Genomic DNA, 16,377 nt, shown 5'->3' with positions numbered 1-16,377 from the left:
TTGAGATTTTGCCTACATTCTGATACGCAATGCAACATTTTTATACGATTTTTCAACAAGTTTTATCAGAAATATTTCGTGGACAGAAAAATTGTAGAGAAAAGTTGCGTTTTATATCAGAATCTAGCCAAACAGATCATAGAGGAATTACGATTTCCAGATTAGGACTGTTCTTCAGGGCATGAATTTTCTAAGAGTGAAAACCGGAAAAATCTTATGGGAGTTTATCACGGATGCATTATTTTTATTAGATGACACGCTTACGTGAAGTTTTCCTCACTTTTTCCCCGCAAAAAGCCTTCGGGAGTTTATCACGAGAGTTTTTCACTCTTAGAGAATAAAGCTCCAGGGTTCAAAAACAATTAAAAAAAATACAAAACTTTTCTTTACTATTTACACATTTTTATTATCTTAACTTTCCGGATGAAAATGAAGGGAATTATCACTCCTTGTGATGGTGTCACTTTACAAGAATGATCAAAATATTCATGCTGTAATTCATTCTTTAGTTGGTAGTGTACTTTTCGCTTAAAGTAAATTGGTCCAAAACTGGATAATTTTTAATTTTCTCAAAAATTTCCAGTCAAATCCAATTCTTAAGGGTAATTTCAGAAGAAATTATCGAATTTTTGAATCATTTCTCGTAATTGTTCCATTTTCTTGAACAGTGACAATTTTCAAAAAATGGCCAAATCACATTTTGATTTCTCCATTAAGCACTTACTGACTTTTCCACTGGGCATCACATTTTAAACATCTATTCATTCACTCATTGTGCCTCAGTTGAGCCATTTCTGAGGCTGTTTGTCCAACTTGTGGAGGGTAAACTGTTGTCACGGCATTATTTACTGCGAATTCTATTGTAGCTGGTGCCTGTAAGATCTCAACGGTGGCTGGTTCAAGAGCAACAGCAGACGACGGTAATGCATTCCTGAATTAAATTTAAACATATTTTAGCATATAATTCCTTTGAAAAGCTTTAGCCTTTAGTGCTGCTACTTACTTAGGCTGTAGATGCTCTAACTTTGGAATATTTGCTGCCCTTGGTTGCTCCCCAGAAGCTTCAAGGGCTGCCAATTCAGCTGGATGTGCTTTCTTCTTGTGACTCCGACAATTAGATCCATTGGCAAAGGTTTTATCACAAAATGGGCACACATACGGTCTCAGGCCGGTGTGCAATATTAGATGATTCTGAAGGTGTGGCAAAAAAACAAACAAACCGAAAACCAAATTTTTAACATTAAGAGAAGCATTGCTGATAAATAATTCATTTTGCATTTAATTTGAATAATTTTTGTGCATATTGATAAATTTTTAATGCAATAGATAAAATATCCACGAAAAATCATAATTAATTGGTTGTCACAAATATATTTTTTCAACGAATCAATTAAAATTAAATTAAATGGCATCAACACCAACAATTGCATTTTAAAATTTAAATTTAAAAATCCGATAATCCTGATTAGCATCTCTTATCATCACTGAATTATACAAATTCAACAATCACACAAAATAATATAATAATAAATGAATTGCATCGTGTCATATTTAGTAAATAAAACATAAAATAAAATGAAAAAATGATAAGAATCATTAATTTATATAATGATTGTTTTTTTAATTTGTTTACAAAATAAAAAAAATTCCTTTTGTACACCGAAAGAAAAAATCACCAGAATTAGAGAAATTTTTACTCTCACTCAGAGAGTAGCCCCAGTGGACTGTGTGTCTCTAGAATGGGTACACAAAGTCACTATATCTGTGGTTGTTTGATAGCAATGAATTAGCACAAAAACTGATTTAACCACTCGTATTTGACTAAAAACTGCAATAATCGCAAGAAAGTTTATTGTTTATAACCTAAACATAACAAAGAATAAGCAAAATGACAGAAAAACCCGAATTATGACATTGTGACAATCGGATTTAGTGGCTCATGTGTCTCTATATTGGGGAATCAAATCTACTACTTTAGCGACGAGCCCCAGTAAACAACGATTCTCTAAACCTCTAGCAATTTTTTTTTTCGGTGTAGCATTTTCTGAATTCATTGTATTCAAAAATACATTCAATTTCCTCTTTTATGCTCTATACTCCAGCAGAACAGACTTTTGGAGCTGTTGATGAAATTCAATTATATCCTCGGAAGAAAGGAACGAGGTGAGGGGTTAAATTGACCAAAAGGATAGTCATTGAGTGATAATTCAGAAACACGAAGATATATTGAGCATGAAAATCAATTAATATGCAAAGTGAAGGGAATAACCATCAAAGTGCTACAGAGAATGCTCAAGGATAAAGCAATTTTCTCTGTTTATTGAACTAACCAATCTAAAATTGAATCTTGTGACGGAAAATAGCGCTTCCTTTTCACAAAAAAGACACCATCATCGTCTTAAATCGAATAAATCAGGCAAAATATACAAAATTTTAGGAAAATAATTGAGTACACAAAGGAGTTTATTCGTTTTTGCATAATCTGGTAATCAGAGAATAAAACTTAAAAATCGCAAAAGACTTTCCATTTGCCACTAAAAAGCTGGGAAACGGCAAGATAATATAAAAATCAAAATTGTGACGTCATTGTTTAGATTTCTATCTAATATTTCCGATTTTCCTAGACAACCCCAGGAAAATAGAAAGTTTGTTTAAAGATTTCTTTTTTTTTAATCTCTATAAATTTATGGAGTTTATGTATATCGTGATTGTTTTTTCAAATGAGATTTTCCCAATACTCAAACGAATAAAGTCCTTTATCGAACATAAAAAGGGATTTTTTGTTGTTTTTCTAAAATCTAAAAAACCGAATAAAACATTTTTTCAAAGCTAAATTTTTTTTTTTTTAATATTCTTGTAAAAGGGACATATATTTTGATAGTCTCTGTATTAGACGTCATTTGATTTTAAATTTTGTAGCACTGGACAAGAACTAAGCTAACCCATTTATATTAGTCATTAGTCCTACATTAAATAATAAATAAAATCAACGAAAATTAAAAAGAAAATGAAAAAAAAAAAACTTACTTTGAGAGCCTTGGAGCGTTTGTACTCGTTTCCGCAGTACTGGCATTTGTACTTTTTAAAGTCCGAATGCACCACCATGTGCATCTTGAGGGTGCGCTTCGTGTTGAGTTGGATACCGCAATGGGGGCAGACGTACATTGTGTCATTGTGAATGTCCTCGTGCGTCTTCAGCCGCGGTAGATTTTTGAACTTTTTGGGGCAGTAGGCACACTGAAAGGGCCTCTCATCGCTGTGGGTGATTTGGTGCTCCTTGAGGCCGCCCTTTGTGCCAAAAGACTTGCCGCACTCCTCACAAATGAACGGCCGATCGCCAATGTGAATGGCACGTACGTGAGCCTGTACATTGACAGTCTTGCTGAACTTCTTGTCGCAGTACGGGCACGGATGGATTAGCTTCTCAGCCTCAGGTAGGTGGATTGCTTCGTGGACTTTGACTTTCTTCTCCGATGAGAAGCGTTTTGGGCATTTTGAGCACACAAACGGCATCTCAAGCTTGCAATGCTTCTCCCGCACGTGCTCCTCCAGCAAATACCGTCGACTGTAGCGCTTTGAGCAGATATCGCATGCATGGTCCCCCTCCTTGGTTCCTTTTGCACCTTTTCGGCGCTTCTGAGGCACAACATCCTCGTCATCGGGAACACAGTCAGAAATCTCCTCTCCATTGTCAGGCACAATCGGGCACTCTTCACCTTCGTCATTGAACTCATTTGCTTCCTCCTTCACCCTCACACGCCGCGAATTCTGCGTCCGGACCGTTTTTCTAGGCCTTCCACGTTTCTTTGTAGCCACGGCGGCTACCGCATCGGGCACTTCTTGCTTTACAACTATCGATCTTTCAGACACAACCTCAAGGTCTAATGTGTCAGTGCACTGATCAACGAGGATAGGACATTCCGTGGAAACATTATCATTCTGTGAGATTTGAAGTTGTGGAACGAGTGCGCTGAATTTCTGCAAAAGAAAGCAAAATCTTAGTAAGACTATAAAACTCTTCGGACTAGGCCAGGACTCACAATCTCATCGTCATCTACGCCGTATCTATACCGGATGGATTGTAGATCTACTGCTGAAATCTCCTTGTTCAGCATTAATTCACTGAACATTTTCTCAGATCGCATACACCTCTCCCCAAAGGTCTCAAGTTTTGTCAGGAAACCACAGCATTCCCCACACATGGATGATAGGCTCCCGTCAAAAGGTAAGAGCTGCAAAAAAGGATAATCTTCAGAGAAGATGCTAAAGATCCGGGAACATTTGGAGGGATTCTCCGGGAAGATGACAGAAAAAACATAAACAAACGACTCTTTTGCATAATCCTTTAAATTCTCTGACAAATCTAATTAGTTTTTAATAAGATAATGAAATCAAAAACACAAAACAGTCACAAAATGTAAGATAAACTGATTATTTTATCGAATTAGTGGCTAAAGAAGCCAAACAAACTCTCACCGAAATCATAAAGTATTTATTGACTATTTCCAGCTGATCACTGATCGATTCCATTTTGTACACAGCATCCCCCTCCGAAGAGTCACTTTTTGCACACAAACGACACCAATTTTGCCAATTTCCTAGCATTATTTTTAACAATTTGTTGCAATATAAACAAGTAAAACAGAAATTTTTGACAACTCGCTCTACATTGAAAGGTTTGGCGCAATTGGAGGGAATCGCATAAATTGGCGCTCATCGAAACCAATCAATAGTACAAACTTTGAAGCACTGCAATTGTCAAAGTGTCATCGTGGTTACGTCCGCTGTTATCGCTTTTATTGGAGTTTTTGTTTGTAAATAAAATAATTTGATTAAAAATGCAGCAAGAGTGGCAAAGGTGGTGTAGGTTCTGTGCAAAGGATGATTCAACGGACACGGATACAATCTACAAAATCGATTCAGTTGCTGATCAAATGGAACTCGTCAACAAACATTTCATGATCTCGGTAAAATTTATTTTCTAACATATTTTCTGCTTTTTTCTACATCTTTTTTATAATTTATTGCAATGTTATTTTACTAGCCTTGTCTATAATTAAAAGGAATGTTTACTTATATTGAAAGGAAAGATGCAATTCTACGAAACCCTGATCTATAGAAACATTTCAATTGTCTTTTTGAACTCTAATAACTGAAACCTAGCAACAGTAATTTTTTACCGGCATTTGGTTATTTTTTCTTAAAATTTATAAAATTCTTAATATTCTTAACGACTTCTCAGATGCTTCCTTTCGATGGGAGTCTCACATCAATGTGTGGGGATTGCTGTGGTTTCTTAGCCAAACTAAAGGGATTCAATGAACGTTGCTTGAAGACTGAGAAAATGTTCAGGGATCTTATGACAAACAAAACTGCCCAAAATCTCGATCTTCGATTACTTCGGATCAAATTTGGGATTGAAAAGGAAGAAATTGTAAGTGAATTGGTAAAAAAAAATTAAATTCTTAATAAAAAAAACTAAAATATTAATTCCAGAGATATTTGCAACAGCCAAACGCCGCAGAATGTTCAGTAAAAGAACCAGTAGAAGCTTCTGAATCATTTCCAGATCCACTCGATAGTGATGAAGTTGAGGAATCGATTGAGGTGAAGCAGGAAACAGTAACAACGCGTAGAAGTATGGTTTTTACTTAATAACCTTAAGCCTAGCTGTTAGAATAATTGCTAATTCTCTTCTAGGTGGTCGTCAAAGGAAAGTCGCGAAAGCTCATGTAAAGCAGATAAAAATTAAAAATGAAAATCAGAGCAACGGTAAATGCCCTGATGTTGATGAAAAATCAGAAAAAGGCGAGGAAGCTTCGGAATATGAACCTGAAGACGAAAACGAGGCAAATGAAGATGGAAATGCGAGAAAGAAAAAGAGAATACGGTACAAAGAGAAGAAATATTCATGTACAATGTGCACGAAGACTTATGCAAGACCTCACTGGTTGCGGGATCACATCCTGCAGGAGCATAAACCAGAAGAAATGACTCATTCCTGCTCAACTTGTTCCAAACGTTTTCCCACACAAATAAAATTACGCCTCCACGAATCAATTCACCTGCCTGAGGATAAACGACGAACTTTTCAATGCCCGTACTGCGATAAGAAGTTCGGCACGAAAGGCATCATGCAGACTCACATAACGTTCATCCACTCGAATGAGAAGCCTTTCGTTTGTGAAGAATGCGGAAAAGCCTTCAAGACAAAGAGCGCCCTGAAGGAGCATCATGTCAGTCACAGCAACGATCGAGCTTTTCAGTGTTCCTCCTGCCCAAAAACCTACAAATCTCGGGCGAAACTCAAGAGGCACGAGGATACACACAAAGACGTCACCTACGACTGCCTTATTTGCGGTGTTAAGCGCAAAACCAAAGCTACACTCATGACACATATGCTTGTGCATTCAGACGTAAAGAAGTACAAATGCTCCTACTGTGGCAACGAATACAAGCGGTCAACTGCCCTAAAAGTACTTCAATTCACTTTATAAATTAATAATTCTCTAATTCTAAAAAAAAATCTTAATTTCAGGATCATCTCATCCTTCATACAGGTCAGCGACCTTTTGAATGTCCTTTTTGCGATAAAACATTTGCGAATAATTCCAACTGTCGTAACCACAAGAAAAAGGAACATCCCAATGAACTTGCAGCCCTAGAGGCATCTACAAAGGAGAGAAAAGAAGGAAAAGTTGTTACAAAAATCGAGAAATCTGATTAATTATCTTTTTTCATAATAAAAAAATCAACAATTAAATCGACGCGCCCCAAGATTATGAATCATATTCCTATGTTTTGACAGGAGTATGGTTTATAATCTTCTAGGGCATCTAAATTTAGTATATTTTATTGAGCTATTGTGAGCTATTGTTGCAGACGGTGAGGGTTCTTGACAAATGCGATCTTTTTGGCAAAATTTACCACCTTAAGATGGAGGAAACTTAATAAGTTCATAATTTCGGTTGAGAAAACACAACTGATTAACCCCTTGACTTCAGGGGAAATTCTGGATCTTTTATCAAATTATGAAATTTCCTGCAGTGCGGTTTGCACGTTCAGCTGGTGCTGATGAACCAGGAATGATTAAATATCGAAGGGGGATGCTCTTCAACTCATTAAATGTTTTGTAATTCCACCAGTACTTGATGACGTTGGAGTTCTCAGGCATCAGTGCTTCTGCCAAATAATTGTCCAAGCAAGTGTACTATAGCAGTGCTTTGCGGAGTATTTACAGGACGTTCTTTTTTCATTTTCATTGTGAAGTTGAAAAAATACATACTCCCCTTCCAAATCAAAGGTTCCTGCAATAATGCCACACAACGATTAAGGGTGGACATTTTCTTGTTAATGCAAGCCATTGCCCTCAGGAGCGACGCATGTTGCCCTGAATAAAAGATATTTTACTACATAATCATTACGAAGAACTCAACAAAGCTTAGCTGTCAACACCCGGACTCTATCCACTGCAATCTACATCTACATTATCATCAAGAAGTTGAAGATGCCTGAAGAAAATAGAAGAGATAACTTGATTTTTTGTATTTCTTTCCGCAAAATACACACGAAATTGACTTATCAAAACTAATTAGAGTGTTTATAAAATGTATTTCGAAGTTTCTATACCTACTTGTTTCAATCATTTTGAGGAAATGAAATTAAAAACTTCAATGGTGAATAAGTCGCGTCCTTTGGCTTCAGTAAAAAAAATCAAAAAGATCGCAGACGGTAAGCTTTTCAACATTAAAATAGCTATAGAGGTACGAATAAACATTTCAACAGTAACAACAAGAGAATGTCAAAATATTGTGAATTGTGAAAATTGTGCTTTATGTCCTTTAATGAAATTTAATTAAATTTTTATGTGAAAATGGAACTAAATTGGCAGAATTGGTGCAGATTTTGTGGAAAAAATGATTCAGAGGATATTGATTCAGTTTATAAAATTGATTCAATTTCTAATCAAATGGAAATCATCAACAAACATTTTATGATTTCGGTAAGATTTAGTGAATAGAATTATTGGCTAATACAATTATTTTTACAATATCTTCACATATGTTAGCATATTCTTTATTTTATTATTTTAAAGTAATTAATTAAGAATTTTTCATATAAATATGAACCAAAGTGAATTAAGGGGGGTCTCTTGGGAAAATTGTTAGAATTTACATAATTTTTAATGATGTAAATTTCGGGGTTTTTCTTAAACATGGTTTTCCGATGTAGGTTACATTTGAAGCGTAATTATTGAAGTGTAAGAAAATCACTTTTCGCCATCTTAGGTGCGACGCCATCTTGTGATTTTCCGACTTTTCCGCAGAACTGCCCTAAAACACAAAGGTAGGTTTTTCTCAGGATCTACTGGATGGATTTTGATGGGGTAAAAAGCAAATGAAAGAGGACATACCCGTGCAGATTTTGATGTAGCAGAATTTTGAATTTCCTTTCTGGAGCTGAGAAAAGTGGAAAAACGTCAAAAATATCAGAAAAAAGTCACATTTTTCCACTTTTCTCAGCCCCAGAGAGGAAATTCAAAATTCCGCTACATCAAAATCTGCATTGGTATTTCCTTTTTCATTTGCTTTTTACCCCATCAAAATCCATCCAGTAGATCCTGAGAAAAACCTACCTTTGTGTTTTGTGGAAAATCTCAAGATGGCGTCGCATCTAAGATGGCGGAAAGTGATTTTCTTACTCTTCAATAATTAGGCTTCAAATGTAACCAATATTGAAAAACCAAGTTTAAGAAAAACCCCAAGAAAAATAAAAATATTTAATTTCACCAGCTCTCACAAGAGACCCCCCTTAAAATTACTCAATATTCTATCAGATAAAGCAAAACAATCGATAGGTTTCTGCATCTGAGAAACCAACCATTTGCAGGAATTTAGCGATTTAAAAACTTTCTTTTAAAATATTTCTGAATTCTTTGATTAAAAAAACATGGATTGAAAAAAATTCAATAAAAAGCTGTAGATTAAAGCTTATAATTAAGAAAAAACATTTTAAAAAAGTTTGATTTTTTAAAATTAATTTTTGAAGCTCTTGCCTTTCGACGGAAGCCTAACCTCCATGTGCGGGGATTGTTGCAGCTTCGTTGGGAAACTCAAAGGATTCAGTGATCGTTGCTTGAAAGCTGAGAAAATGTTCAGAGAATTGATGGCACACAAAATGGCATCAAATGTTGATTTTCAATCCATCCGTGTCAAATTTGGCGTTGATAGGGAAGAAATTGTAAGTTACGAAGACTACAAACTTACTTTAAAAAATTCTTTATTTTTGTTTAATTTAAAATTTTAACATAGAAATATCGTCCAGCGCAAAGAGATCAAAACGAAGATTCATCGATGTTAGATGATACAGTGGATCCATCTCCGGATCCACTTGAGATGGAAGAATCTATTGAAGTGAAGCAGGAAGCCCTTGAATCTGAGGATCCTCCATTGACTCGAGAACGTAAAGAACTTTTAGATTTAATTTTTAAAATTGTCTTTAAAAATATTTTATTAATTCAGGTGGAAGACTAAAGAGACTTATGGCTTCGTCTACCCCACCTTATGGGAAAGTTAAAAGAGAGACTGACAATGAGGACAGAAGCAGAGAAATTAAAGTAAAGACAGATCAAGGCGATGATGCTTCTGACTATGATCAAGGAAATAATTCAAGTGAACCAGTTGAAGAGGGACGACCAAAAAGGAGACGCAAAAAAGTCTACAAAGACAAAATATATCTCTGCACAACATGCCCGAAAAAGTACGCCCGTCCAGATTGGCTACGAGATCACATTCTGCAGGAGCATCGTCCTGATGAAATGGCCTTCGTCTGCTCAACTTGCTCCAAGCGTTTCCCCACCAAAGTTAAGCTGCGTCTCCACGAATCCATTCACCTGCCCGAAGATGAGAGGAGAATCTTCAATTGTCCTTTCTGTGAGAAAAAATTCGCAACAAAAGGTAACATGCAGACGCACGTATCGTCAATTCATACAAAAGAGAAAACCTTTATTTGCGAAGAGTGCGGAAAGTCATTCAAGACGGAAGGTGCCCTGAAGGAGCATCATGTTACGCACACGGATGAGAGATCCTACAAATGTTCCCTATGTCCGAAGACGTACAAAATGAAGAAAACCCTCAAAAGGCACGAAGAAACCCACGCAGACACGACTTTTGATTGCCACATTTGTGGATTTAAGTGCAAGACAAAGGCTAGCCTCCTCTCCCACATGGTTGTCCATTCGGACGTTAAGAAATATAAATGCAACTACTGCGGCAATGAATATAAACGATCAACTGCTCTCAAGGTAAGATCTGCTTTGTAATTTGCTTTTTTTTCTTTTATTTTAAAAACGATTTTTTTTCTCACTTTTAAGGACCATTTAATTCTTCACACGGGTCAGCGTCCATTTGAGTGTCCCTTTTGCGATAAAACCTTTGCAAATAATTCAAATTGTCGAAATCACAAGAAAAAGGAACATCCCCTCGAATTGGCAGCCCTTGAAGCGTCCCTACAGCAAGGACGTGAAAAGGATGACGTTAAACGTGAAAATCTGCAATAAATTTAATTTTTATCTCTAAACAAGACTTGAATTATATGTTAAGTAAATAAATTGATTCTGTTACGTTTTTTGCATTTTTGGACAAATCTTTGTTGGTCTTTTTCAGATGATCCATGAGATGGTTTTTCAGCGATTTAATATTCTTTTTTCTGATTCTCTACAAAATTACGCATGTTCCGATTTTTCTTAAAACTCCTTTCGTCTAAAGAAAACTCAAAAAAAAACCTAGTGCTGGTCGGCGTAATAAATTGCCTAAGCTTGTATTAAATTACGCCTCGCATGTATTAAATGTAAAACCTTTCTCAGTTGTCAAAAAGCAGGGTCGTTCAAAGAAGTACCTGGATTAGATTTTACAATTACTGAGGAAATTATGCTCAGATCTTGGCAAAAGTGGTGCAGATTTTGCGGAAAAGAAGATTATCTCAAGCAGGATAAAATTAATAAAAAGGAATCAATTGAGGATCAATTAGAAATCATTAACAAATGTTTAATGCTTTCGGTAAGAACTTTTTATGATTTTAAATCATTTTTGGAAGAGCTTTAACTTTAAGATTATATCCTTCAGCATTGTTAATACGTATTTTTATCTTCAAACCATTTAGCTTCTACCTTTCGATGGTGTCCAGTTATTATCCTGTGAGGAGTGTTCCAGTTTTGTAGGCAGATTACAAAATTTTAAATCTCAATGCATAAAAACAGATAAAATGTATAGAGAATTAAGAAATCTTCAGGACATTTCGAATACTGATCTTCCCGCCATTCGTTTTAAATATGGAATTGATGCCGAAGAAATTGTAAGTTCTAAAACAAAATTCTGAGAAGCAAATTAAAAAATGAATTCTTTCCTTTATTAGAAATACAGCGAAGTACTTTTAAGTTCACAAAGTAAAGAAGAATCGAATGATGAAACAAACACGTCCCCACAAAATATTGATCCTCTTAATTTAGAAGACTCTCAAGAGTTCGCCATTTTGAAAAATGCTCACGATCCTACCCCTGACGAGTACACCAGATTAAGTAATAAGTAAAATGTCTTTTGTTTAATTCTTTTAAATATTAATTATCAAACTTTGACTTAATTTACATAGACGAAGAATTGAAAGACAGTGCACAAACGTCTGAAAATGAATCCTGTGTAGCTCTTATAAGTGATCTAATCAACGAAGGAGACGATAAGGATGAAGCAGAAAATGAAGAAGAGATGCAAGACAAAATTAATCGAGCAAAGAAAAAGATAAGAGATAAGGAAAAGCCTTGCATTTGTGAAGTCTGTCTAAAACCATTCAGTCGTTGGTACTCAATGAATACGCATTTCCTTGAGAAGCATCGCAATGAATGTCTTCCCTTTTCCTGCTCTCAGTGCTCCCGAAGCTTCATCACGGAGAGAAGGTTGAAACTTCACGAAACAATCCACTTGCCCGAGGATAGAAAGTACATCCATCCATGCCCGTATTGTGGGAAAAAATTCCGAATTATGGAAAATATGCGAAAACACATTCGTTTTATGCACACAAAAACACAAACATACATCTGCGAGGAGTGCGGCAAGTCATTTCGCAACAAGAGTGGACTTGTGGCTCACTACACGAGTCACAGTCAGGATCGTACCTTTGAGTGTGGCTTCTGCCAGAAGAAATTCAAGAATCGGCTAACACTGAAGAAACATGAGGACATTCACAGCGACCGTGTGTACAAGTGCCCAAATTGCGGGGCAACATTCAACACGCAGAGCTGCCTCCGGGGGCACATGGTGATACATTCGGACGTGAAGAAGTACAAATGCAAATTATGCCCTAATGAGTATAAACGCTCAAATGCCCTGAAGAATCACCTAACGCAGCATTCAGGTGAACGACCATATGGATGCGAGTACTGCGGCATGACCTTTACAAATGGATCAAACTGCAGAAATCACAAAAAGAAAGCTCATCCAATGGAGTTTACGGCACTGGAAGAAGCAAAGGGTGCAAGGAAAGTCTTGAAGGGAAAATCAAAGGAAACAAAATTAAAGTAATTTTCTTAAAAAATAAATTATAAAAAATTCTTTTCATTCAAGTGTTTTTCTAATTTTCGAGCAGATCGTTCCATGATCCACTCCACTGTCATTCAAAATTTTAATAAACTACTACTAAAATCTGTAATAATGGAACATTTACAAAAAGGCTTAAAATTGAGTTAGAAAATCACGCAACTATATATCTGAAGGCTCTTCTTGGATTTTTTAATGGAATACAGATTACAGTAATTAACATATTCTATTTTAACTCATTACAACAACGAGAATGAATAATTGTTCCTGTTAAGAACCGCTCTGTACGATAATATTCGTTTTCTGGGATTAATGTTGGGGTTTCTTCTGGAGTTATTTCCTCAAAAATTGGTTCAACATCATCCATATCAATTCCATGAATTTTTAGGCAATTATACAATGTGAAACATGAATTGATAATTTTGGCGGCAGTAGTAGGGTGATAGTATAGCACTCTGTGTTTAAGACAACAACGGAATTTGGTTTTTAGCACACCAAATGCACGCTCCACGGTATTCCGAGCCTTTTTGTGTAATTTGTTGTACTTCAGTTCTGCCCCTGATTGAGGCTCAGGATAAGGTGTGAATAAAAACAGCTCAAGTGGGTAACCTGCATCTCCAATGAGGAAGTAATTTTCGCCAGAGTTGAAAGAATTTTTAAGATTTTCCCTAACTGCAGATACCCTCCAAATAGCACTATCATGAGTACTTCCTGGAAACCTTGGGTTAACCTACAAGAATAGCATTTAAGCATCGCATATGGCTTTAACGTTGATTGAGTAGGAATTTTTGCGGCAGCGTTAAAGTCGTTTTGGTCCATCTGAGTCGCTAGCTAAATGAGCAACAATCGTGATATGAACACAATCGCATTTGGAAAATCAAATTCCTCCTGGAACTGGATTGCTTACGAACGTAAAACATTTTAATAGTCGTCTATACTGACCTGGGGAATATGTTGACTTTAGTTATACATACAGCCAATTCGGCTTGAAGCCTTCCGGATGGTGGATATTTGTGTGGTTTCCTTCCCGGTCAGTGTTGTGGAATCTTGCTCTCGGATACTCAACTCACGTGACAATTTTTCTTCCCTTCAATTCACCTTCTAATTTTTCACCTAATTCACTTCTTGCTTAAGGTATAATTCACTTTCTATATCTCTCTTTTTAAAATAAATTTCCACCACCAATAACTAATAAATACAATATTTCACTTTTTTTCCTTCCAAAAACTTTTCACACTGAATTTCTTTCCTGCGCATATAGCCCTAGATGTTGCGCGCTGGGAAAAGTGTCCATAGTGATGATTATGATGAATTTCTTTCCAACCTTCCAACAACAACACTTTTTTTGTGTCCACCGCTGGTTTTCCGGTGGCGCTTCCGTGCATCTAGAAGGCACAACTAATTTTTCCCGGGCGGCGGTAACATCGTCAATGCCAGTTTTAGTAATAATAACGAAAATTTAAATGACAGTGTTTCTTAAGAAGATTTTACAAGATCGTGAAAAAGGAAAAACCATTGATACTTAATTTACTTTTCGACGCTATATTTGAATAAATAAAAATGTATGAAATATTTACAATTTTTTCAAGAAAATCTTCATTCAATTGGACGATATGGGAATGATTTGAGTTTCATTTTGATGAAGTATTCTCTACCAATACCTGCTAAAGCATCGGAACTGTTTGTCTAAAAGAGAAAATAATTAAAATTAGTGCTTTGTTACGTATTTTAAACTTTATCATAGTTCTTACTTTGGCTGCAGATGCTCTAATTTTGGCGTACTCGTTTTTGTTTGTTGCTGCCCCGATGCCTCCAATGCGGCCAATTCCACAGGATGTGCCTTTTTCTTGTGACTACGACAATTTGAACCATTCGAGAAGGTTTTATCACAGAAAGGACACGAATAGGGACGTAAGCCCGTGTGCAAAATTAAATGGTTCTGTTTTCCATAAAATGAAAAATGATTAAATAAAATAAATAAAAAAGAAACAATCGTTTGTGAGACCTACAAAATTCCCTTACTTTGAGAGTTTTGGCGCGTTTGTACTCATTACCGCAGTAGTTGCATTTGTACTGTTTCACGTCTGAGTGTACAACCATGTGCATTCGCAGGATGAGCCTAGTTCTGAACTTTTGGTCACAGTGTGGACACGAGTAGACGGGATCTTTGTGGATCTCCTCGTGATTCTTCACTTGAATGCGATTCTTGAATTTCTTTGGGCAGAACGAACACTGAAACGGGCGATCCTCCGTGTGGCTGATTTGGTGCTCAACTAGAGCACCCTTCGTGCCAAAACCTTTACCACATTCCTCACAAATGTAGGGCTTGTTGCGTATGTGAACGGCATTGATGTGTGCCTGAACTTGCACGGTTTTGGCAAATTTTTTCCCACAGTATGAACACGGATAGATACGTCGCTCATCATCAGGACGATGCGTATCTTCGTGAAGTTTCAATTTGTATGCTGTGAGGAAGCGCTTTGAACAAATAGAACACACAAAAGGTAGTTCTTCCTTCCGATGTTGCGCAATTATGTGATCTTTGAGCACATTTGAACGGCAGAATTTTTTATTGCAAATCTCACAGAAATGCTCCTTTTTCTCCGAAACGAGTGCTTTTTGGCGCTTTTTAGGAGCTGATGTATCGTCATCTGATTGATTGGGTTCATAGGCAGGAGATTCCTTACTCTCTTCCTCAGATTCTTCTTCATCTAGCTTTTCTATCTTTAATCTTTTCAATTTATCTCCCTTCTTTGTGGAACGCGGTAATTGTAAACGTGTTGATCTTCTTTGTCGACCACCTGAATGTGTTTTTTTTAAGTTGAAATAATTTAAATAGTGAAATAAGTTCAAAATATCTTACGTCTCCTTGGGATTGTTTCACGTCTTCCTTCTGATTCTTCTTCTTTCACAACAACCGTATCATCATAATCAATATCATCTTCCAAAGGATCTCCAGCCTTTACAGAAACAACATTGCTTTCAACTTCTTCTGGCGATTGATGAGCAATAAATTTCTACAAAAATCATAGTTGTTTTAAATTTTCTCATGAAATTAAAATTATTCTAAAAAATGATTTTCTTACAATATCTTCATTATCGACTCCAAACTTGAGGCGAATGGCTTGAAGATTTTCATTTGAAAAATTTTTGCTGATGAACAATTCATTGTACATTTGGTCAACTTTCGTGCAGACATTCCTGTAGCCATCAACTTTTGCCAAAAAGTTCGAACAGTCTTCACAAATTAATAATTGAAGTTCATGGTAAGGAAGAAGCTGAGATAAAAAAAAATGTTGATTAGTATGAAATCCTTACGCATTTAAAAGGTTTCTCACGAACTACATCTAATTTTTATACTATGCTGATTTCTTTTTATTTATCTTGTTAATATTTCAAACTAGATTTAATCTTTAAACTCAATCCTAATCATATTTAAATAAAAAAAAAGTGAAATGAAAAACAAATAGATTCAAGTACCGAAATCATAAAATATTTGTTAACAATTTCCAGGTGATCTGTGATTGATTCCACTTTATAGGTTTTTTCTTCTGCATTTTCTGATTCTCTTTTAGCACACAATCTACACCAGTTAAGCGAATTTTCAAGCATTTTTCATGGAGTAAATAAAACTTAAGAACTCTGCCTGACACATTAATATTGTAATAATAAATTAAAGTTAGTTGACATGTTTCACATACACAAAATAAAACATTTGAGAGGTTTCTAAACCTTCATTTTTTTACGCGTAAAAAAATATTTAGAGCAATGTGTATTGAATTAATTTTAA

General features: G+C 35.8%; 3 protein-coding genes across 3 annotated transcripts; 2 read left to right on the top strand and 1 right to left on the bottom strand.

Moving 5' to 3' along the window:
• Positions 1–380: 380 nt before the first annotated feature.
• Positions 381–16,251, bottom strand: LOC129789244 (zinc finger protein 600-like). The gene is made up of 11 exons (XM_055825894.1): positions 16,068–16,251; positions 15,674–15,865; positions 15,451–15,604; positions 14,610–15,388; positions 14,339–14,526; positions 14,243–14,265; positions 4,477–4,712; positions 4,041–4,232; positions 3,028–3,978; positions 1,004–1,191; positions 381–931 (listed from the first exon to the last, which is right to left on the bottom strand). Exons 1-11 carry the CDS (start codon positions 16,197–16,199, stop codon positions 766–768), a joined length of 3,201 nt encoding a protein of 1,066 aa, XP_055681869.1. The 5' UTR covers positions 16,200–16,251; the 3' UTR covers positions 381–765.
• On the top strand, positions 4,737–6,763 carry LOC129789380 (zinc finger protein 391-like). The gene is made up of 5 exons (XM_055826173.1): positions 4,737–4,967; positions 5,243–5,434; positions 5,497–5,638; positions 5,701–6,476; positions 6,539–6,763. The coding sequence occupies exons 1-5, from the start codon at positions 4,839–4,841 to the stop codon at positions 6,725–6,727; spliced, it is 1,428 nt and encodes a 475-aa protein (XP_055682148.1). The 5' UTR covers positions 4,737–4,838; the 3' UTR covers positions 6,728–6,763.
• LOC129789387 (zinc finger protein 510-like) lies at positions 7,772–10,625 on the top strand. Its single transcript, XM_055826184.1, has 5 exons — positions 7,772–8,002; positions 9,049–9,240; positions 9,312–9,462; positions 9,522–10,303; positions 10,373–10,625. The coding sequence occupies exons 1-5, from the start codon at positions 7,874–7,876 to the stop codon at positions 10,556–10,558; spliced, it is 1,440 nt and encodes a 479-aa protein (XP_055682159.1). The 5' UTR covers positions 7,772–7,873; the 3' UTR covers positions 10,559–10,625.
• Positions 16,252–16,377: the final 126 nt, after the last annotated feature.

The sequence above is a fragment of the Lutzomyia longipalpis genome, chromosome 2 (assembly GCF_024334085.1).
Source record: "Lutzomyia longipalpis isolate SR_M1_2022 chromosome 2, ASM2433408v1".
Classification (NCBI taxonomy): Eukaryota; Metazoa; Arthropoda; class Insecta; order Diptera; family Psychodidae; genus Lutzomyia; species Lutzomyia longipalpis.
This window is presented reverse-complemented; position numbering and strand designations above follow the sequence as displayed.